At 59.9% G+C, this 22979-nt stretch overlaps 1 protein-coding gene across 11 annotated transcripts; it reads left to right on the forward strand.

Moving 5' to 3' along the window:
- Positions 1-3824: 3824 nt before the first annotated feature.
- On the forward strand, positions 3825-22435 carry CDC42BPG (CDC42 binding protein kinase gamma). Of its 11 annotated transcripts, none has more exons than XM_045518155.2 (39): positions 3825-4102; positions 6700-6791; positions 6871-6954; positions 7325-7420; positions 7734-7882; positions 8396-8489; positions 8753-8953; positions 9062-9310; positions 9715-9794; positions 10642-10739; positions 10836-10916; positions 11172-11278; positions 11374-11553; positions 11842-11937; positions 12065-12186; positions 12263-12335; positions 12501-12607; positions 12694-12808; positions 12984-13132; positions 13213-13301; positions 13611-13663; positions 13747-13845; positions 13942-14001; positions 14295-14400; positions 14715-14848; positions 14931-15070; positions 15165-15246; positions 15908-16124; positions 16251-16361; positions 16728-16751; positions 17051-17113; positions 17236-17835; positions 18918-19015; positions 19096-19180; positions 19285-19405; positions 19544-19667; positions 19817-19940; positions 20065-20150; positions 21232-22435. In XM_045518155.2, the coding sequence occupies exons 1-39, from the start codon at positions 3943-3945 to the stop codon at positions 21286-21288; spliced, it is 4806 nt and encodes a 1601-aa protein (XP_045374111.1). In that variant the 5' UTR covers positions 3825-3942; the 3' UTR covers positions 21289-22435. The 11 variants fall into 11 exon arrangements, with proteins under 11 accessions (XP_045374111.1, XP_045374114.1, XP_045374113.1 ...); XM_045518158.2 differs by having other exon boundaries at positions 19544-19661; XM_045518157.2 differs by having other exon boundaries at positions 13750-13845.
- The last annotated feature ends 544 nt before the right edge of the window (positions 22436-22979 follow it).

Consider the following 22979-nt stretch of genomic DNA (forward strand, 5'->3'; position numbering starts at 1 on the left):
GCACACAGAGGGTAGGCCTCAGGGCAGACAGGCAGGAGTTCGAATCCAGAGCTGCCACTTGAGGGAACTCAGCCATCCTCTCCCCTCTCGATCTGTTTCCTCAGGACTGAATGCAGACAGTGACCCCTGCTTCCTGGAGGCAGGGTCCCTGTGTGCCCAGCTTGAGCAGCCGCCTTTCCTGAGTACCTCAGGGAGGCTGATCAGGGTTGGGTGAGGGTCTTGCACAGAGCCCAGCACCCCACCCAACTCTCAGAACAAAGCAAGTGGGACCCACCCTTCCCTGGAGCAGAGTGCAGACTTGGTGGCGCCCAAGGGCCAGAGGGGTGGTGGCTGAGGGGGCTTGGGCTTGGCTTCCAGTGCGCCCAGAAGGATTGATAATTATAAAACCACATGGGGCTGCAGCCGTTGTGGCTGTGGAGCGTGGGAGCCCCTATGGCGTGTTGGAGCAGCAGGGAAGGTTTTTGGAAGAAAAGCCAGGATGATGAAATCACCATATGTCCACCCATTTGGAGCGTGGACTTTTCAAAGGACACACCCCTGGTGTGCTGTGGGCAGAGGAGTGGGCTTGTGGGGCTGCCAAAGACTAGCCTAGGGAGTAGGGACCCTCAACCCCACCATCTGCATCAGCCCCTCCCCCAAGCCACTGCAGTTGATATATTTAAATAAAACCAGAGGCCTGAGCAGGATTGCAGTTCTACAATCCTGCACCCTCCAATCACATGCCCCTCCTAGGGGCCTGCTCCAGCCACAGCTGGAGGCCAGTCCACGTACCCTTTGTCCCCCACACCTGAGCTGGCGCAGTTCTCCATTGTGCACAGAGACTGAGACCCAGAAAGAGAGGAAGTCGCTCACGAGAGGCCACATGCCTGGCGAACAGGAGGCAGGGCTGTCTGATCCCAAGGCCGGCCTCTCCTTGTCCTCTGACTCCCTGGGGCAGAGTAGGGCGCTGCACCTCTGCTGTGGCCAAGGGCAGGAGCCCTGTAGGACCATCTGCTGAGAGCAGTTTCAGGAGGCACAGCTGGGAAAGGCTCATCCTCAGCCATGGGCGGCTGAACCTCGACCTTGGGGAAAGGGGAACCACAGACCAGGGTCACGACACCTAAGATTTGGGTGTGGATGTGGATGTGAACGACCCCAAAGCCTGCCTTGTGTCTGGACCCCTCCCAGACACAGACTCAGAAGGCTGTGCTCTAGGAGTCAAGAAACCCGGGTTTCCTGCTACTCACCTGCACTGGGCTCTCACCTTCCACCTCTTTGGGGTCCCCTTTATCTGAACTGTCCTCTTTCTGCTAGGCCTGGGTCAGTTGTTAAACTGACAGTTTCCTTTTCTCACCATCTAAGACCCTCCTCAGAAGCCCACATACATCAAGTCCACCATAGTCTCGCCTTTCCCTTTTCCTTGTCCCCAGGGGCTGGATGCCATATGCTGCCTTTCTGCTGCCAGGCACTGGCCTAGGCCTGGAACCTGGCACAACCCACTACCAGCCTCAAGGTATCAATCTGTTAACAGAGGGAGGGCAATAATAACTCCCTCCTTCTGGCAGGGCCCTGGTGAAGATAACAGATCTGCACTCACTTTGAAATGCTAGGAAGCACCAGAGAAATGTGAGGCGGTGTAATCACCACGATCTGCTACCCCTCAAGGCTGGGTAAGAGCTAGTGCCAGCACCTCAATGCCGAAGGGGCTTAGGTGGGCTGGGAGGTTGGAGGGGGCAGTTGGCCCTGTACCTGAGTGGGTCTCCAGAAAGCAGTGACCGGAGGAGTGTGAATGAGGAGGTTGGTGAGAAGAGGGGTGGTGGATTTCTCCTGCTCAGACTCACTCATCTGCAGAGTACCCACCCGCTGGGCCAGGGTCCCTGCCACACACCGCTGGATCAGAGAATAGATCTCCTTGGGGCAAAGCAGGGCCAAGAGCTGGAACTTCTTCTGACAGCAGAGCTGGGGGACTAGCTGCTCACTGAGGCTGGAGCAGGAGTTCAGGTACAGACTGAGTCCCAAGGGGCATTCTGACCTTACAACTGCATAGGAAAGGAATGCAGGGAGCCCAACCTCCTTTTACAGACAAGGCAACTGAGGCTTGGAACAAGGTCATGACAAAGCCAAATACAGGACCAAATAGAATCAAGGGCCAGTCCCAGCTCTGCCCCATGAAGACTCCAGCCGGGCTGTTTTTGCTGTCGAGGGCTGTTTCCCCTCTGCTGTACTATGTGGGACAGAGTCCGAAGGGCAGGGGATAGACTTGTTGAGAACTTGACATTCAGAGAGGCTAAGGATCACACAGGGAGTGACCTAGGTGAGACACAGAGTCCTCACCAGTTGGCCCTTGACTACTGACCCTTGGGGATTGTGGTGGGGTGGGGGTGAGGGATCAGGGTGTCCAAGAAGGGCAGAAGAGTAATGGCCCATCTTCCTACCCAGGACCCTTTCCCTCCTGTTCCCCGGGAAATAGGAACTTGCTCACAACTTGAGTACCTGGCCCTACTCTGGTCTCTGGCGCCCTCCTGTGGCCACAGAGGGTGGGAATCTTTCCCGTGGGCCCCACCCCGGCCCCGGCCCCGCCCCCTTAAGGAGGGCCTAGAACGCTTCAGGTGAGAGCCAGGAGGGCTCAACACACCATCCCCACCCCCCTCCCGTCACAGAGGCAATGACAGCATCCCCAGCTTTGGGTTGGAATCCTGGCCTCCCTTCCCTAACCTGACCGCCTTGGGTGAGACAGCCCATTGCACAGACCTCGGGCCTGTGAAGCCACAGGGCAGGTCTCTGAGGAGATCAAGTGTGAGACCCGTCGGGAAGTCCCCTGTGTGCTGCCAGGGATGCTTAGTTCAAGAATTTTGTCGCGAAACTAACCCTGTCTGGACTCAAGAAGGTCCCCATCTGAGGGAGGAGGCACATCTCCAAACAGATCTTTTAATGGAAGAATTTGTTGTCTAAAGCCACTAAAATGCCCCACCCTTTGATCCCTCCTCTTGGACAGCCCCACAGCTCCAAGGCGTCTGGTCCAGCTGGAGACAGTTGGGCAATCAGAAATACCACTGGACAGAGTCAGTCCCTCCCCTTTCCCACCTCCTCCAGCCCAGCCTGGACCTCTTTGGCCCTCACGTTCCAGGCGGGCCACAGGCCCTGCTCCTGCCTAGGCATAAAAAGCCTTATGGTGGAATTACCACCCCGGCCCCACTCCAGGGTCTAGCTTTTGGGGCTTCCTAACCCTAAGCCACTCGATTCACCTTCGTCCTTCCCAAGCCTCAGTGTGTCCATCTGTCAAATGGGTTTAACCCTCCCTGCCTCACCTACCCAGGTTGGCTGTAACGATGCAAGCAAAATATAATCAGAAACTAGCGAGTTTTTTGGAGAAGGGTGCCGAGCGGCCGGCATCCCGGGGAGGGAACGGACTACAACTCCCATCCGGCTCCGGGGCCGCGGGCGTCCCCAGCCCCTCTCCCCGCGCTGAGAGACGGCCCCTATCCCAGGGGGCTAGGGAAGCTACAGTGCCCCGGGCATCCCCCACCTAGGATAGGGCGCGGCGAGAACCCCGGTAGGGGTGGGTCTGGGGCCGCGCAAGGATCTGGGCTACCGTCCGGCGGGAGTTGGACCCCTCTCCTTGCTTCGCCCCGCCCAGGCGTTACTTTTCAGGGCCCGCCCCCCCACTTCCTGGCCGGGAATTGGCCCCGCCCCCGCGCGCCTCCGCCCTCCCACCTTCACCTCCAGTTGCGTCTCCCATTGGCCGGCACACACCTGCCCGTCCGTCGGGGGGCGGGGCGGAGGGCGGGGCGGGGCGCCCAGGTGAGGGCGCACAGGCGGCAGCGGAGGAAGGTGACAGCGGGGAGGGCGGGAGGGTGGGGGGAGGACGCACGAAAGGACCCGTGGACAGACAGACAGACGGACCGACGGGCGGGCATGCGGGCGGCCCGACTCTAGCCCGGGCTTGGGGCTCCGGCCGCAGCCATGGAGCGGCGGCTGCGCGCGCTGGAGCGGCTGGCACGGGGCGAGGCCGGCGGCGGCCCGGGGCTCGACGGCCTCCTGGATCTGCTGCTGGGGCTGCACCACGAGCTCAGCAGCGCCCCCCTGCGGCGGGAGCGCAACGTGGCGCAGTTCCTGAGCTGGGGTGAGTGCCCCGGGCGGGACCATGGGGGGTGGCCCGAGGGACACCGCGCCAGGAGCCTCTCCCTCCGTGCTCCACGCCCACAGACCCTCCCGCAGGGAGCCGCACTCCCACGAATTACCCCCTACAAACGGCCCGCACTGACCCTAATACATGCCACCGGACCCCAAGCCCTCTAGGTCATCTGCACACTTTACCCTCACTCAGATTCACACACACACTTGTTTCCAGTCCCAGAACCTGGCACGTGTGCACAACACACATCTCACACAGACACGCAGAAACTTAGTCCCAAGTATACACCCCAGACACATGTACACAATACACACTCCACACAGTCACGTCCAGGATTCCTCGCTCAGAAGTCACACCTCATGACCGGTGAGAACACACTGTCTGACACGCAGACCCCTGTGCATGTGACCCACTGACACACATGCTTTCTCAGTCTCCCACATTCCACACAGACACACTGAGACGCTCACATGCACCCCCTGGAGAGACCCAGGGAACCCTGTTCACCACCCCACCCATGCTGCCTATTACATACTTGTTTACTTGCAGGCATCCTCCACTTCCAACACACACACACACACACACACACACACACACACACACACACTTCCATTTCCGCCGCACACAAGACCACCCAGACTGGACACAGGAACCAACCCTAGGCCCTTTGTGCGCAAGCAGTTAGTCAGGCTTCCTGAGGGCTGTTCCCCAGGGCTGGGGGGCCAGGCTGGAGGTGGGTTTGCAGCCCTTTCTGGGGTTGACTCATCTGAGTCACTGGGAGTGGCTGGCCCTGGGTGATCCTGAACACAGTGTGGGCACTGGCGCCAGCCCCAGGGTTCCCTGGTTACACCTGTCCAGGACATAGGGGGATAGCATGGGGGCCTAGCTTGGAGGGCGGGGTGAGGCAAGTGTTTGCCCAGTGGGTGACTAGCATTCCTGGCACTCCTGAGCTCTGGGCAGACACAAGCCTGGCCTGGCACAGTTGGGGGCCTGTGAGACATGCCAGTGTGTTCCCCAGCCCCAGCCCCAGCCCTTTCCTCCAGGGTGAAGGCAGTCAGCAGGCCTCTGCCTCTGCTGTCTGCCCATCTCCCCGGGACTCCTGCATCTTATGTGTGTGTGTCTGACCATGTTGTCATCACTCACTGTGATGCCCACGCACACGTGCGCTCCTCCCTGCCTGCCTCTGGCACCTCTGTCTTGGACCCCTGTCTGTTGACATCTCCCGAGGTAACTCTTAGGGTGGTGACTCACTCTGCTCCTGCCCCAACTTGTACCTACTCCTGCCCAGAGCCCCCATCCCTGTGGCGAGGCAAGGGGACTGGGCAACCTTTCCTGAGGGTGTCTTGCTATGGGTCCCTGGATTTGGCCCCTGTCTGGTTGATGGGTAGTTGCCTTGGCCTTGGGATCCCCCTTGGAGGCCCGTGGCTGCTCCTCCCCAGCCGCGCACACGGGCCCAGGAAAGACAATTAATTTCTGTACTGAGTTTTCCACACCACCTCTGCTGCGGGGGTTCTGCCTGATAAACCTGTGGAGCAGCTCTCTGTCCCACCCACAGACCTGCCCAACTGGCAGGGAGTTTACCTGCTGGCAGGGGGAAACTGAGGCAGGGAGCCAGACTGCAGCTGCCCCCGACCCCTGCTGCTCACTCTCACCCCCCTAAGTCTCCAGGACCCCACTCCCTCCCACAGGCCTGTGGCTCCTCCAGTCCTGGGAAGGGCCTGGGAGTGGCTAGAGATGTCCCTCCTGGGAGAGTCAGGGACTGAGAAGGAGGAGGTGCTTGGCCAGGTGCGTCTGCATCCAGAGAGGGAGGCCGGGCTCAGAGTCGTAGGGCCGGTCAGGCCTGGAGGAGATCCTGAGTGCTCACACTCTCAGGTGCCAGCGTCGGGTGCCAGGGAAAGGTGTTTTGGCCCTGTTTTCTAGTCTTGTGAGAACCTGGGCAGACCTCTCTGTGCGTCCAGACTGAGGACGCCCCACATGGGGAGCACAGAGCCTGTCCTCCCAGAGTCCTGCAGAGCCGTGACTGAACTGCCCTCCGGGGCCGCCCCAGGCTCACCCTAGCCAGGTACCTCTGTGCCTACAGGGTCCTGGGACCAGGGCCCACAGCTCCTCAGTGGCAGAGAAGCCTCTCTGGGGACAAGGAATGTTGCCCGTCCAGTTTCCCAAGACAGGCCCTGGCCTGGTCCTGCTAGGGGGCCAAGCACTGTAAGCTGGAGGTGGGAACGGTATCCCCATCGTCCCAGGGTGACCTGGCCAGCCAGGGTCAGCCCCCAGGCCAGGGAAGACTACAAGTCCCATCAGCCCCTGGGGTAAAGTCCACCTGGAGTCTGGAGACAGAGGTCCAGGGAGCTGTAGATTCAGGGAGATCCCAGGGCCAGGTGGTCAGCAGGGCCAGGACCCCACCTTCCACGCTGCCGGATCATGGCCAAAGGGCCTGCTGCTCTTTCAACCCCTTGGCCAGAGGCCATTCCTGGGGAGGTCATTATTGCCCTGGCCTCATGGGAGTTGAAGCTCCTGGCTTTTCCCAGGTGAGAGGGAATTGGGGCCCTCCCCACAGGCTCCCTGAGCCCCACTCTATGTGCTCTCAGTCAGCCCCTTCGTAGCGAAGGTGAAAGAGCTGCGGCTACAGAGAGATGACTTTGAGATCTTGAAGGTGATCGGCCGAGGGGCCTTCGGGGAGGTGAGCAAAGGGCCTTGGGTTGGTGGGAGGAGGGTGTTCACACCCAGGCTGGCCTGACCCCAGTGCTCTGTGGCCTCAGGTCGCTGTGGTGAGGCAGAGGGACAGTGGACAGATTTTTGCCATGAAAATGCTCCACAAGTGGGAGATGCTGAAGAGGGCAGAGGTCAGTGTCGGGTCTGGTGGGACTTTGGGGCCCTGCAAATGGGAGCCTCCTGGTTTCGGGGATCTGCACAGGAGGTGGCTGGGCATGGCTGCCAGACAGCAGAGGATCCATCCCCAGCAGCCGAGGAGTCCTCCTATCCCTTCCGCACAATAAGTCTCTTAGAAGAAGCAGAGTTGTTCTCATTTTCCTTATGATAACACTGAGGCCCAGAGCTGTAAATCATAGGCTTGGGCTCACACAAGTGACCTTGATCTGAGCTCCTAGACTTACTGAGTCTTCTTTTATCCTCTGAGCTGGCAAGGGTGGGTGGGGTTTCTGGGCTCTGATCCCACCCCCCTCCCTTACCCACTGTTCTCCAAAACTGCTGCAGACGGCCTGTTTCCGGGAGGAGCGGGATGTTCTGGTGAAAGGTGACAGCCGCTGGGTAACCGCTCTGCATTATGCCTTCCAAGATGAGGAGTACCTGGTGAGGATGCTCAGCAAGGTTGGAGGGGAGTTACCTGAGGACGAAGGAGAAGGCCTTTGGTGGTCAGAAGTGCTGGTCCAAGGGGAGAGAGACCGCTCCTATGGGACCAAGAGGCTTCCACTCCCCTCCAGCTCCAGCCTGGAGCCTCCTGCCTAAGCTTTGGCTGGGAACTGGCCACCCAGAGTTGCTGGGAGAAATGGCCCTGCCTTCCCAGAGGCAGGACCCCTGTGAGGCAGGTGGGAGGTAGGGCCCTGGGGCAAGTGCCCACCATACCCCCCCATCTGATGCTTGCCCCTTGCCCGCCACTATCTAGTACCTGGTGATGGACTACTATGCTGGAGGAGACCTCCTCACTCTGCTGAGCCGCTTTGAGGACCGCCTCCCGCCTGAACTGGCCCAGTTCTACCTGGCTGAGATGGTGTTGGCCATCCACTCGCTGCATCAGCTGGGCTATGTCCACAGGTGGGTCCCCCAAAGCCCCTGCTACCCTTTCTAGCCTCTGTTGACAGCTGACCACATATGTGCCAAGCCCTGTGCTAGGAACTTCATATGCATGATACCTTTGAATTCTCACATCAAAACTTTATGTGATGGGATGGGAGCTGTTATCATCCCATTTTATAGATGAGGAAGTCGGGGCTTAGTACAGGTAACACCTGGTTCACGGTGACCTCACCAGTGGATGGCCAAGCTGTGGGTTGCACTGGGAAGTCTGACTCCTGTGTCCCTCGTAGCACACTCTGCTGCCTCCAAGGGTTGTCCTTATGGGTCTCTCTCCCCAGCCTAACCACTCTTCCTTCTTGGGAGCCAGGATGCCTGGCCACCATCCTTTCCCCCTTCCACACGCAGGCAAACACATTGCTTGCGGGTGCACGCAGGAACATGTATGAGCGTACACATACTAGTGTGTGCACGTGCCCACCCAGCCATGTGCCTAAATACACATCCACCCACATGGGTCTTGCCCTTCCCCAGGGATGTCAAGCCAGACAATGTCCTGTTGGACATGAATGGGCACATCCGCTTGGCTGACTTTGGCTCCTGCCTACGTCTCAACAACAGTGGCATGGTAAGGACCCTGCCCCAGGTAGGGGCAGGGGATCCCAGCTGGGTGAGCTCCCAGGGGAATGAGAGGCACCAGGCCTAGTGCAGGTGGCATCAGACTCCCAAGGGAAGGAAGGGCTAGACCAGGGGTCAGGGTTGGGGCACCAAGCTAGCCAAGCCCTAGGGAGTAGGGGTGCTAGGTCCAGACCCGGGGCCATGGGGAAGGGCCAGAAGGCCCAGCCAAGCCTGAAGCTGTCTTTATGGTGTCATCAACACCACCACCCACAGGTGGATTCATCGGTGGCAGTGGGGACACCGGACTACATCTCCCCTGAGATCCTGCAGGCTATGGAGGAGGGCAAGGGCCACTATGGCCCACAGTGCGACTGGTGGTCCCTGGGGGTCTGTGCCTACGAGTTGCTCTTTGGAGAGACACCCTTCTACGCTGAATCCCTAGTGGAAACCTATGGCAAGATCATGAACCATGAGGTCTGGTCACCTGGCCCTGGGGTTCTGGGAGGGCGGCAGGGCTCTTGTATCTGTGGGGCTGGGGTGTGATCCTGGATGCTCACCTGCACCCCTCCCCTGGGCCTGCAGGACCACCTGCAGTTCCCCCCAGATGTGCCTGATGTGCCAGCTAGTGCCCGAGACCTGATCCGCCAGCTGCTGTGCCGCCAGGAGGAGCGTCTGGGCCGCGGGGGGCTAGACGACTTCCGGAACCACCCCTTCTTCGAAGGCGTGGACTGGGAGCGGCTGGCAACCAGCACTGCCCCCTATATCCCCGAGCTTCGGGGGCCCATGGACACCTCCAACTTCGATGTGGATGATGACACCCTCAACCATCCAGTGAGTGGCGGGTCCCACCATAGTAGGAAAACTGCCTTGAGCTTCAGTGGCTGTGGGACCCTTCCCCCACCCTGCAAAGTTCCCCAAAGCAGTTGCTGGGCTGGAGATGACGTCTTCAGACCCCAGAGGCTCATGGGAGTTATGGTTCACCTGCACGGAGGTAGGTAGTGCCAAGTGATGGTCTTTGGACCACAGGTTTCATCCTGTTAACCAGAAATCCTGTAAGAAAGACTCCCAGCAGCACCTGGAGGCCAGAGCCTCAAGGACTTGTGGAAGTTATAGTCTTTTTGGGGAGGCCTGAGCAGGAGGAGGTTGGCCCGCCCAGACCCAAGGGGTCTCTTTAGTCTCAAGCCTCTGCCTGGAGCTGGGCCTGTTTGACTCTGATTCTCCTTCCTCTCCTACAGGGGACCCTGCCACCACCCTCCCACGGGACCTTTTTAGGCCACCACCTGCCGTTTGTGGGCTTCACCTATACCTCAGGCAGGTGAGCCTAGTTCTCACACACCTGGTGGGAAGCTGGGGGCTGCTAGGCAGAGAACACTGGGAGTGTAGTCCATCAGGACTCTGGGAAAATGGCTGAATGGCCCACCTGGTGTCTACATGAGACAGGGGCTCGGGAAGCGTGCTCCAAGCCCTCAGCAGGATGACCCCCTATGTCCTCGAGGTCCTGGTGAAGCCACGCCCCCTCTGGGTCCTGACCCACAGTTTGCCCTCACAGGATCCTCCATGGCTGGCTGGGAGTATACTGGACTCCAAGCCAGAAGCCTAGTACTGCTCCCTGAATCTCACTTTATACCTCTGTAAAATGGGCAGGATGCTCTCAGCCCAATTCCATGTGTAGGGCTGGCCTGCAACCGCAGCAATGTCCTGGCAGAGTAGGGGCTGCGAAGTGTAAGCAGGCAGTCTGACCCTCACTCATGGAGCGCTCACTATGTGCTGGGGGTGGGGCTCTCTGGGCCTATGTCTCTGAGTCCTCTTAACAGCCCTTGGAAGAGGCCCTGTCATCACCTCCATTTTCCTGCAGGGAAACTGAGACTCTGATATGTTAGGTGACTAAGGTCACACCACTTGTAAGGGCCAGGGCCGGAGTTTGAACCAGGGCCCAGAGGGCCCTGGATTCACTGCCTGGGGTTGCTGCACATGGTACCGGCCTGGGGCCTCCCAAGGGCGGGGCCTGGTCTGATTTCTCTCTTCCCAGCAGAGCCCAGAGTTGGGTACAGAGCTGGTGTGTAGTGGGTGTTTCTTGGATGAATGAATGTTTGGATGCAGAAAAATGAAGGAAGCTTGTGAGGGTGGTTCTCTGCCAACTCATGTTGCCCTGATCTCCTCAGTCCGGGCCTTGAGAGCAGTTCTGAGCAGTTGGCTGCCCTGGAGCGGAGTCTCCGCTGTCTGGAGCAGGAGAAGGCAGAGCTGAGCTGGAAACTCCAAGGTTCGGGGGGAGCCAGCTGGGCCATGGCAGGTGGGTCTGCCTTGGGGTCTGCACCTGCAGGACTAGCTCCTCACCTGTGGGTGCCCCCCACCACAGAGGCTCTGCAGACCTCATCAGAGCATCGGGAGCTGGAGCAGTTACAGAAGGAAGTGCAGACACTACAGGACAAGCTGTCAGGTAACTCCCCACACCCCGTCTCTTTCCCTCTACCCTCACCTTGGAAGCTGAGCTGCTTTCCCAGTACACCTGGGTCCAACCTGGGTTCCAGTCCTGCCCCTGCCCTGTACATGCTGTGTGATCTTGGGGAAGTATCTTAAACTCTCTGAGTCTGCATGTAGAAAATGAGCTGGGATGAGGGTTCCACGCATGTAGAGTTCCCGGATGAAGCTGGGGCAGTCAGTATGTGCGGGTCTCAGTGATAATTCCTGGCAGAGATGCTGAGGGACAGCAAGGCCCCCTTGTCCCAGACGGATGGGCCCCCGGCTGGTAGCCCAGACCAGGACAGTGACCTTCAGCAAGAGAGAGATCAGCTCCTCCAGGTAAGGCTCAGTGAAGTGGGTGAGTGGCCCAGGGCTTGATGTGGAGGAGGTCCATGCCCTGATTCCAGGCCTTGCCTGCCACGTGGGCCCGCCAGGAGCTGGCTGAGGCTCGGGCAGGGCTGCAGTCGCAGGAGCAGGAGCTATGCAGAGCCCAGGGGCAGCAGGAGGAGCTGCTCCGGAAGCTGCAGGAGGCCCAGGAGAGAGAGGCAGCCACGGCCAACCAGACCCACACCCTGAACTCCCAGCTGGAGGAGGCCCAGGATGCCCGGAGGGAGGTGAGTGATGGGAGTGGGTGGGGACAGCAGCAGGGTCCTGCCTCTGTGACTCCAGGTGTGGCTGGAGGCAGCCTGGGGAGCCGAGTTCAAGGTGCTGGGAATACCACGTGCCTTGGCACCCCCACTGTGGTGAGCCAAGGCCTGAGGAAGGGAACGGGGGTTTGGGGGTGTGGACAGGGGTCCACTGCCTCCACTCCGAGGGCAGCTGGCAGACCCCGAGAGTCCAGAGCAAGGTGGAAGGTTGGGGTGAACGAGCTCAGCACTGGCTGCCTCTGCGCCCTGTCACAGCTGCAAGCCCAGGTGGCCACGCTGAGCCAGGAGGTGACGCAGCTCCGGAGACAGCGGGAACAAAGCCTTGAGAGGGAATCTTCTCAAGTCAAGGTGGTGAGGCCTTACCCCCTTCTCTTGGCCTGACCCCATTCAGGGTCCTCAGGGCCAGGCCTGTGTTCCGGGGGTAGGGTGGACCATGGCTTCTTGGGCCCCTGCCCTGACCCCTCTCCGTGTCCTCCAGACTGTCCACTCTGCCTCTGAGACCAACGGCACAAGAACGCCTGAGGGCGGGGCTCAGGAAGCACAGCTGAGGCAGGAGGTGGCTGCCCTGCGTGTGCAGCTGGAGCAGGCCCGCAGCCATGGGTAAGCAGGGCCGTTGGGGCAGGGGACAGGGTGAGGGCCTGAGCTGGGGGTCATCAAGTCATCCTTCTCCCTGTAGGACGAGTGGGAAGGAGGAGGCTCTCAGCTGGCTACAGGAGGAGAACCAGCGGCTGAGCCAGGAGCAGGAGAGGGTGAGCAGGGCAGGGAGAGGGCCGGAGAGACAGGAAGCTGGCAGGGTGGATGGTCAGAGCTGCCAAGGCTGCAGGCAGCTGCTGGGTGAGAAGGGTGGACACAGGCGGGACTCAGGGGTGCTAGGGCCCCTGGGGGCTGAGCCCACCTTCCCACCTGACCCCTAGCTGGTGGAAGAGCTGGAACGGGAGCAGCAGAGCAAGCAGAGGCTGGAGGGTGAGCAGCGGGAGACAGAGAGCAACTGGGAGGCCCAGATTGCCGACATCCTCAGCTGGTGGGTGCCAAGGGGCTAGGGGAGGGGGCTGGGCCCAGGCAGGGCTGATGGTGCAGCCCCTGACGGTGAGCCCCCTTCCCAATCAGGGTGAATGATGAGAAGGTTTCAAGAGGCTATCTGCAGGCCCTGGCCACCAAGATGGCTGAGGAGCTGGAGTCCTTGCGGAACGTGGGCACCCAGACTCTCCCTACCCGGCCGCTGGTGAGCCCTGTGGAGACCCGGAGGGGAGGGGTGCCGGGAGCCTCACTCCACAGGTAGGGACACTGAGCTTACGGAAGATCAGGGACTCGCCTAAGCTCACATCACTGGGGCTTTGAGCCTGGCCAGGCTGGGTTGGGGGGTTGGGCATCTTATATTGGTGCTCCCTGGCCACCAGGATCACCAGTGGAAGGCACGGCGGCTGCAGAAGATGGAGGCCTCGGCCAGGCTGGAGCTGCAGTCAGCACTGGAGGCTGAGATCCGGGCCAAGCAGGGCCTGCAGGAGCAGCTGACACAGGTGCAGGAGGCCCAGCTGCGGGCTGAGAGGTGAGACTAGGGGCAGGCACTACGAGGGGCCCACGACCCATGCAGAGGCCTGTGGCGAGCCCTCACCCGCTTCTCCCCAGTGGTCTACAGGAGGCTGAGAAGCAGAACCAGGGCCTGCAGCAGGAGCTGGCTGCACTCCGGGAGGAGCTGCGGGCCCGTGGGCCAGGAGGTACGTGGCCGTCTGCTTGCCTGTCCTGGAGCAAGTCCTTCGCTCCAGGTCACCAAGGGGGTCACACAATAACCTTGCAGGGCTGTGAAAACAAGAGTTAGTTCCAGTCTCTGCTGCTTAACCCACTATCTGTTAGCTAGCACTTACCGAGCACCTGCTGTATGCCCACCCCCCTCCCCCATCCTGCAGTCATTTCCCCATTTTACTGAGGTGGAAACCAAAGCCCCTGATGGCCCTGGTTTCTCAGAAACAAGTGTTAGGGCTGGGCCAGGGACCCCACCCCCAGTGACCCACACCCTCTGTTTGCAGACACCAAGCCCTCAAACTCCCTGATTCCCTTCCTGTCCTTCCGGAGCTCAGAGGTAAGACCAGGTGCGGGACTGGTTGGGGAGGAGTCCTGGGGAGGACACAAAGGCCTTGACTCTGCCCCCATCCCATTCCCCAGAAGGATTCTGCCAAAGACTCTGGCATCTCAGGAGAGGCCCCGAGGCCTGGCGTGGAGCCAGATCTGAGGCCAGAGGGCCGCCGCAGCCTGCGCCTGGGGGTGAGGACAGACGGGAGACCCACAGTTGGGGTGCTGGGCCCCACCTCCACCCTCTGCCTGCACACTTCTCACCTGTTTGCCTGCCCTCCCCTGCAGGCTGTGTTCCCCAGAGCGCCTGCTGCTAACACCGCCCCTGTAGAAGGTCCTCCTGCAAAGGTCAGCACCCAGAGGGGCAGGGCGGGTTGGGGGCACCAAGTCATTCTGCCAGGCTTCCAAGGATCTGCTTGGGTCCTTCCACATGCCTCCTGGCCAGCAGACCACACTGGGAATGGCAGCGATGGCAATGAGTTTTGAGTATGACCACAGATCGCTGGGGATCAGAATTCACACACAGCCACCTGGCTCATTCCCTGATCTCACTGGACACCGCAGGGTGGCCTCAAGGGTGGGGCATGGGGCCCTGGGAGGCTGTGGTCAGGCATGGGTAATGGGCATGTCACCCTCCCCAGCCTGGTTCACACACGATGCGTCCAAGGAGCTTCCCATCCCCCACCAAGTGTCTCCGCTGCACCTCGCTGATGCTGGGCCTGGGCCGCCAGGGCCTGGGCTGTGATGGTGAGACCCCTCGCCCCACCTGCACACCCGCCTCCTGTGCGCCAGCCACAGCCGCTAGGTGGAGGGAATGAAAAGTGGTCCTGATCCTGACTTACTCAGGCTGATTCTCTCAGTCCAGACCACTGGCACATCCCAGTCAACATTTCCCACTGTTAGTTTACTCTGTTTTTCTTTTCTGACTTTATGGGGAGTTGGTGACAGCTCAGGTGCCACCATGGCCTGAGGGAAGCTGGGGCTGGGAATGCCCAGAGTCCTGGTCCCAGGCTGTCCCCACCCAGCCTCACATCATCTGTTGGCTCCCATTTTCCCCACAGCCTGTGGCTACTTCTGTCACTCGACTTGTGCCCCACAGGCCCCACCCTGCCCCGTGCCCCCTGACCGCCTCCACACAGCCCTGGGAGTGCACCCCGAAACGGGCACGGGCACTGCCTACGAGGGCTTCCTGTCGGTAAGCCGGCACTGGGGGAGGGGGAGGATGGGTGAGTGGGCTGAGGGCCTGGCAGGCCGTCCCTTACCTGCCTTCCCCCCAGGTGCCACGGCCCTCAGGTGTCCGTCGGGGCTGGCAGCGAGTGTTTGCTGCCCTCAGTGACTCACGCCTGCTACTGTTCGATGCCCCAGACCCAAGGCTCAGCCCAGCTAGCGGGGCCCTCCTGCAGGCACTGGATCTGAGGTGGGGGCCAGGCAGTGGCTTTGGGCAGGGGATGTGTGGGTCAACGGGGCAGCCAGGGCCATGTGACCTCTGACCTGCTCCATGAACCTCTCAGGGACCCCCAGTTCTCAGCTATTCCTGTCCTGGCCTCTGATGTTATCCACGCCCAATCCAGGGACCTGCCACGCATCTTTAGGGTAAGTTCGGGGGCAGGATGAGCCAGACCTCTGCCCGCCTCTATGTTGGCCCCACTCCAGCCAATTTCCTCCATCTCCATGGCTGCCTCCTGCGTCCAGCCCCTCTTGCCCCATCATGGACGGCTACAATAGCCTCCATTCTGGACAGGGTAGCTACGCTTCATCCTGCAGCGCAGTGAGTTCTCCATATATGAAGCTGGCTGGATTCGGCCTTATGTAGGACACTTCTGTGGCTCCCCATCGCCCTCAGGGTGCTCCTGACTGTGACCTTGAGGCCGTACGTTTCTGATTCTGCCAGCCCCTCCCCCACCCCCAGCATTCCTGGTTATTCTTCTCACCCCCCACCCCCTCCCTGGCTCCAGCAGAAATGTCTCTTCCGCTCGGAGGTTGTCTTTCACTGCTTATCCTGGGTTAGGGAGCCCCACCCTGTGTTCCCAAGAGGCCCTGTCCTTACCCCTCTATGGCACTAGTCCCAGAGCTCTGGAGCTGTCCCTGTGCTTGTCTGATCTCCCCACCTGGCTCACCACCTGTTGCATGACAGCACCTGGCACTGCACTGGGCCCACATCAGTGCTAATAAGCATCAACTGATGGAAGGAGGGTGGGAAAGACGGCTGGTTCTCAGCTCCCTGCCCTCCAGCCTGGGTCCCCCCCCCCCATAGGTGACAGCCTCCCAGCTGACAGTGCCGCCTGCCACGTGCACCGTGCTGCTACTGGCAGAGAGCGAGGGGGAGCGGAAGTGCTGGCTACAGGTGCTGGGTGAGCTGCAGCAGCTGCTGCGGGACACGCGGCCAAGGCCCCGGCCTGTGTACACGCTCAAGGAGGCCTATGACAACGGGCTGCCACTGCTGCCCCACACACTCTGTGCCGCCATCATCGGTGAGCCTCGTGCTGAGGGGGCCGCCCGGGGCAGGCTTGGGGGAGGAGCCCGGTCACTAGGGCCACTGTCACTGCCCAATCCCTGCAGCCCTGAGCTGTGGACTCTTGCACGTGTGTCCTCCTCAGCACTCCCCTGGGCATGGCTGTGTGAGGGACCTGGGCTAGGGGGTGAGAGCCTGGCTTCTGCCACCCCATTTCTCTGCACATCCCTTTCTGCTTTTTCTCAAAGAATGTCAAGTAAGTGAAAAGACCAAAGGCTTTAGTAAGAGATAAAGGAGTGTTCCGCTCCTGCTCTCTTACCAGCAGCTGGGGACCATGGGGGAGCCTCACACTGTCCTGTGCTCAGCGGGGCCTCCATAATGGACAGCAGGGGAAGAGGAGAGGAGGCGGGACCCCCCAGCTTCCCCCAGCCCCCAGGCCCTGGCAAGCCCCTGCCTTGGTGGGCTGGGACTTCCTGCAGTCACTCAGGACAGGAGCCATGGGAGAGAGTGCCCTCGTCATCCAGGTCCCCTGTGTCAGCTGGGAGCTGGGGGACTGGGCATTTATTGAGCAGGGATTGCTGTGAGCTTAACACTCACCCTGCGTTGCTTTATCTCTTCACAGCCTCACAGCAGCTCTGTGAGAAAGGTACCATTATTATCCCCACTTTACATAAGGGGAAACCAAGGCTCTGAGAGGTGACGTGACTTACCCCAAATCCCACAGCTCGGGGTGGGGGGGCCACTCACCCCAACTCGTGTCCCCATGGTACTTTCCCATTAGAGCCAGTCCAGACTCGGACTGAAGGGGCCAGTGATTCAGGGACAGTGGGACTGCCGTCTCTGTGTCCTCAGGAGAAACTGAGGCTTGCCAAGGGCAGGTGGACTGCCCAGTCTCCTGTCTCAGGATGGGCCCTCTGACCCCTGACCTCTTGCTCCCTCTACCAGACCGGGAACGCCTTGCTCTGGGCACCGAAGAGGGGTTGTTTGTGATCCATCTGCACAGCAATGGTACATGCCAGGCTGGGCCAGGGCGGGCATGGGTGTGGGTCAGCCCCAAGGGACAAGGAGGATGGGCACTGGGCTGCTCCTCAGCCACCTGTCGGTGACACTCTCCCTCGCCAACTCTGCAGACATCTTCCAGGTGGGCGAGTGCCGGCGGGTGCAGCGGCTGGCCGTGAGCCCCACCGCAGGCCTGCTGGTCGTGCTCTGTGGCCGTGGCCCCAGCGTACGCCTCTTTGCCCTGGCCGAGCTGGAGAATGCGGAGGCAGCAGGCGCCAAGATCCCTGAGTCTCGAGGCTGCCAGGCCCTGGCTGCCGGGCGCATCCTACAGGCCCGCACCCCTGTGCTCTGTGTCGCAGTCAAGCGCCAGGTGCTCTGCTACCAACTGGGCCCAGGCCCAGGGCCCTGGCAGCGGCGTATCCGCGAGCTGCAGGCCCCGGCACCTGTGCAGAGCCTGGGGCTGCTGGGTGACCGGCTGTGCGTGGGCGCGGCTGGTGCCTTCACCCTCTACCCACTGCTCAATGAGGCTGCGCCCTTAGCGCTGGGGGCCGGTCTGGTACCTGAGGAGCTGCCACCGTCCCGAGGGGGCTTGGGTGAGGCGCTGGGCGCCGTGGAGCTCAGCCTCAGTGAGTTCCTGCTGCTCTTCACCACTGCTGGGGTCTACGTGGACAGCGCTGGCCGCAAGTCTCGCATCCACGAGCTGCTGTGGCCAGCAGTGCCCACGGGCTGGGGTAAGGCCTGTGGAGGGCCAGGCCGGGTGGGGCCTGGCCCCTGTGATGTAGCCCACGTTGGAGGAAGACAGGGTCCTGCCCAGACCCTTGAGCTTGGCGTTGGAGGCCAGCGTGTACCCCCCTGTCCAACCACACCCTGCTCTGTCCCCCATGGCTTGCAGGAGGTCTTCTCCCATGCCTTCGCTCATGCTCTTCCCCCTGCCTGAACTACTCTCCTTTTTGTTTCTGGTGAACTCTAAGCCAAGCCCACCCCCATAGCAGCTCAGGGCCTGGAGCTGGTAGGCCCTCCATAAGTGGCACCATGATTACTGTCATTATTATCACTGCATTCCTGCTTCTGCCTGCCCCTATCACCATGAGTCCTTTGCTCCTTTCTGCCCCCCTACCTCTGTTCACATCTCTGCCTTGCTCTCAGCACCTTCTTATAATGACTGGTTTGGTGCACTGGGGGCCTGCAGATGGACTCGGGCTGGTGCTTCATCATGTCCAGCACCCAGCCCCAGGCAAGTGCACCCCAGGGCCTATGAATGTTTGGAGGAATTAATAAATGGGATAGTGAGGGAGTCCTGCACCTCCACAGGTAGCTAGTGTGATAGGATACGGAGGGACAGAGAAAGATTGTTCACGAACAATTGCTTTTCTGGGGTAGGGCCTGTGGGTTGGGTGTAGCACAGACATTCAGTGTGTAGGCGTTGGATCCAGACTGCCTGGGGCCAATTCCCAGCTCTCACCACAGAGTGACTTTGGCCGTGACTTAGCTCTATGGTTTCTGTTCTCTCATCTGTAAGTTAGGGGCGATACTACTACCTGCCCAGAGTTGTTTGAGAATTAAAGGAGAAAAAATATGCAACATGGCTAGAACTAGGGCTGACACGGCTTAGTGAGTGCTCTGTGATCCTTATCTCTGACTTGCTTTGGAGGTTGGGTGGGGCAATCAGGAGTCTTCAGAAGGACCTTTGGAGGGGCATGGAAGTTACTGTGCTGTGACAGCGCACAGGGCCCTGTGATACAGAGGGAGGAAACAAGCCCAGAGAGGTGCCTGACTTGCTTGGGGCTGCACAGCACAGTTTCCCACCCTGCAGGTTACGCAGCCCCCTACCTGACAGTGTTCAGCGAGAATGCCATCGATGTGTTTGATGTGAGGAGAGCAGAATGGGTCCAGACGGTGCCCCTCAAGAAGGTGAGGGCCTGCTCAGACCCTGGGGCTGGACTGGGGTACAGTCGGATAGTGTGGTGTGACCTCTGTTGCCCCTGCTTTAGGTGCGACCCCTGAACCCAGAGGGCTCCTTGTTCCTCTATGGCACGGAGAAAGTCCGCCTCACCTACCTCAGGAACCCGCTGGCAGGTGAGAGAGTCGGGGTGAGGGGCAGGGAGGTGTGTGACCCTGAGTACCAGCTGACTGGGACCCTGGGGTCTTGTGAGCACGGCCCAGCTCTGCTTCTCCCGCAGAGAAGGACGAGTTCGACATCCCCAACCTCACCGACAACAGCCGGCGCCAACTGTTCCGTACCAAGAGCAAACGCCGCTTCTTCTTCCGAGTGTCGGAGGAGCAGCTGCAACAGCAGCGCAGGTGCGCTTGCGTGGTGCAGCGGCTGGGCTGGGCCTCCGGAGAATTGGGGGCGGGGTGAAGCACAAGCCCCACCCCCAGGAGAGGGCGGGGCGGTGTCACCTATGTCAAACCCCTCCCTTCACCCCCTTCCACCCTCAGGGAGATGCTGAAGGACCCTTTTGTGCGCTCCAAGCTCATCTCAACGCCCACCAACTTCAACCACCTGGTGCACGTGGGCCCTACAGAAGGGAGGCCCACCGTCAAGGACCTGCCCCTGGTGAGAGTGAGTTCTCCGGAGCCAATCACAAGCCTCCCCGGTGAGGCTGAGCCAATCACCCGCCTCTGCTTACCCGGGGCATCAGCGTGTCCGGGAAGGGGACCAACTGCGGTTCATTTGACCTGGTCCCAGCCCTCCACACTGTCCCCCAACAGGCTCCAGAAGAGAAGAGCCGAGGTGCCCGCAGCTCTGGCCCGCAGCGGCCCCACAGCTTCTCCGAGGCCTCTCGGCGCCCAGCCTCCATGAGCAGTGATGGCCTCCCTGGAGACCTGGACCCCAGTAAGGCCCCAGCTTCACAGCCTCCACTACCTCTGCGTCCCGCCCCTATCTTTCCACCCGCTTTGGACCCCCACAAATCTGACCCTGGATTTTTGTTCCCTTGCTCATCCTGCTCCTGGAACAGTGAAGAGGAAGCCTTGGACATCTCTGTCCAGTGAATCCGTGTCCTGCCCCCAGGGATCTCTGAGCCCTGCAGCCTCCCTGATACAGGTGAGCTAACAGGGGCTTTCTCTTCCCCCATTCAAAGGCAGGCAGTTCTATTCTGTGCTGGGCCCTGTGCTAAGACCTGAGGCCAGAGAACATGCTGAGCCCGTCCCTGCCTTGGATCCTAAGCGATGCTGACTCTCACCTGTCTCACCCCTTAGGAGGTCCCATCAGGGGCCTGGAGGCAGGTCAGCCTAGGTGGGAATCTTGGCTCTGACTGTCCCAGCAGTATGGACCAGGGTGAGGTGTCTAGCCTCCCTGAGCTTGTCTCACCTGTAAAATGAGGTTATTATCATGAGACCTGTATGAGGTGAGGATACCTCAGCACAGTGCCTGGCACACGGGGAGAGCACCACAGAAGGGGAGCTCTCGGAATTCTTAACAGAGGCCCAGCCTAGGGGTGAGAGGTCAGGGGAGGGAGCAGTCCATCTGGCTGGGGACAGGGGAAGCTGAGAGGATCTGGGAAAGCTCTCACTTACCCTCCAACCACAGCTCCAACTGCTACCCCAGCTCCAGCCACCCCAAGCCCTGGGACTTGCCCAGGTCTTTCACACCTCCAGGTTCTTACCACTGCCATCCCCACTGTTTTGCATGCCCTTTCCTGTCCTCAACCTGATTAAAGCCCAGGCCATCTTCAAGGCTCTGCACCAATATCACCTTCTCCAAAGACCACTTGGCTGCCTGGTCAGGTGGTCAGGGCCTCCCTGGGGCTGGCACCACCTTTGGTGCCCCCACCCCCCTCCTTGTCAGTTCTGCTGTGCTGTGGTTGTCATCTGGGTACCAGTCTTCCTCCCTCAACTCTGAGCTCCTTGATAATGGAGGTCAAGTTTGTGTTCTGCCTGGAGTAAAGCATTTTTGTTGATTGAATGTAGAAAGGAGTGAGCGAACAAAGGGGCTTTGATTTGGACTCCAGGATTAAGTAGGATTTCCTCAGTCTTGCATACCTCCACCCCACTGCACATCTGGCCTCTGAGGGCCCAGCTGCAGCAGGCAGTGGGTCCTGGGGAAGCCTCTGCGAGGCACCGGCCCAGTGAGGAGAGTCCTGCCTTCTTCTTTCTACCCTGTGTTCCTTCTCTTTCCCCTCCAGGTCTCAGAACAGCCCCGGAGCCTCCCGCCAGCCCCTGAATCCGAGAGTTCCCCTTGACACCTTCCAGTGGGGCCCACCCCAATCCCATGACCTAGAGACTCAAGGGAGCAAAGAGCTTGAGGAATGCCATACCCTGGCTGGTCCAGGATGTGTGGAAATTCAGACTCAGGGAAGGCCTGGACTGGGCAGTGATGGGAAGGCTGGCCTGGGTTCTGAGGACTGGGGTGGGTGGGATGGGGTTTGACTCCCAGCCCCCGTCCCACCTTTCCCCTCCGTTCCCAGCCCCAGCCTGTGCTAGCCACAGGGAATAGGATGGCCCCCTTCTACCCTGGGGGCCCCTCTGCCCTGGTGTCCAGGGGTGATTGTGCCAAAGCTTTAATTTCCAGGGCCAAGCCCCAGGAAGCTTGAGAGTAAGAGTAAGAGATGAGGGACAGGAGGGCTGGGTCCCTGGGAGCAGTCTGAGGTCTTGGCTGTGGACTGTCTAACCCCCAGAGAGGCCGAGTTGGGCCGTATCCCAGTCTCTGCTCAGAGTCAGGGTGGAAAAGGCAGGCTGTGATCCAGAGGAAGAGATAGAGAATGTGAGAGGATGTAGGTGAAGGAGGTAAGAGAGGCAAGGGGGAGGAAAGCAAGTGCAGGAGGAGGGGATAGTGGTTGGAAGGAGGTGAAAGCCATCCAGAGGAGGAGAGAAGGATAAAGGAGAAGCAACAGAGAAGAGAGAGACCAGAGGAAGTGGTGGAGTCGGGAGAGGGCACTGGGAGGCACATGTCCAGGCACCTTCTTTCTGGGTGAGCTGGTAGGGGTGGGAACAGGGAGGGGCTCCAGGAGCCAACTGACATTGTCATCTAATCCGTCCAGGAGGAAGATAACTCCTACAGGGATGGGATGAGGGGTATTTATAAGGGCTACTTGGTGGGAGATGGGCACCCTCCAGGTCTCCAGGCACACTGGCCCTTCCCAGAAAGGGGGCAGGGTCCTTTTTCTCAAAGCTTCAACCACCTGTGTATTAGGGGATCATAGGGGCATTTTATTATTGATCACAGTCATTATTATTGTTATTATATTGCTATTTTTATTAAACCTCCCCCTACTGCTGAGTAGGGGGCAACCTAAGTATTTATCTCCTCAAATGCCATATTCCCATAAGGGATCAACCTTGACACTCTGTGAGGCAGTAAGAAAGCAATAAAGATAACTTTGTAAGCTACTGGCCTCCCCGCCTGGATCTGTCTTCCTGGGGTTCGGAGGATGGAGAGAGGAGTGGGGGAATCAGGGATAATTAAAAACCAGGTTGTCTTCCTGTACTTTCACAAATCAGGTGACATTCAAATGGGGGGTCAATGAGGAGAGTTTAATAACCAAGGGATGGTTTACAAAAATGTGGGCAGCACTGGGGAACCCATCAAGGAGTGGCAGTGCCCTGAGTCCTAGCAGCAGTCGGGAGCTGTCAGCACCCCTAGGCCAGCCGGGCAGGAAGAGGCAGGTGTTCTGGCAGGTGCTGTGGCTGCCAGTAGAAGACCTTGGCAATGGCCAAGCAGGAAAGCAGCCCAGGAAATTAGTCGCTCCACCTCAGTCTACTCCCTCCCTCCCATCTCCTGCTTCCTTTTGTCTAAATGGAAGCAGCAGCCTGAGGCCCATAGAGCTCAGTTTCTGCCGGTCAATAGAGCAGCCTTTGGAGTACAGAGCAGTGTGGAGAAGGAAGGTGATCTGGAGGGCACACACAGTGCCCCACCCAGGTGACAGGAGTAGGG

Source organism: Camelus bactrianus, chromosome 10 (genome assembly GCF_048773025.1).
Source record: "Camelus bactrianus isolate YW-2024 breed Bactrian camel chromosome 10, ASM4877302v1, whole genome shotgun sequence".
Lineage (NCBI taxonomy): Eukaryota > Metazoa > Chordata > Mammalia > Artiodactyla > Camelidae > Camelus > Camelus bactrianus.

Bases quoted from the DNA above. Each gene is read 5' to 3' on its own strand.
- CDC42BPG (XM_045518155.2), top strand. From the start codon at position 3,943: ATGGAGCGGCGGCTGCGCGCGCTGGAGCGGCTGGCACGGGGCGAGGCC. The intron at 8,954-9,061 runs GTCTGGTCACCT...CTGGGCCTGCAG, and splicing joins GCAAGATCATGAACCATGAG to GACCACCTGCAGTTCCCCCC. The intron at 19,016-19,095 runs GTGAGGGCCTGC...CCCCTGCTTTAG, and splicing joins AGACGGTGCCCCTCAAGAAG to GTGCGACCCCTGAACCCAGA.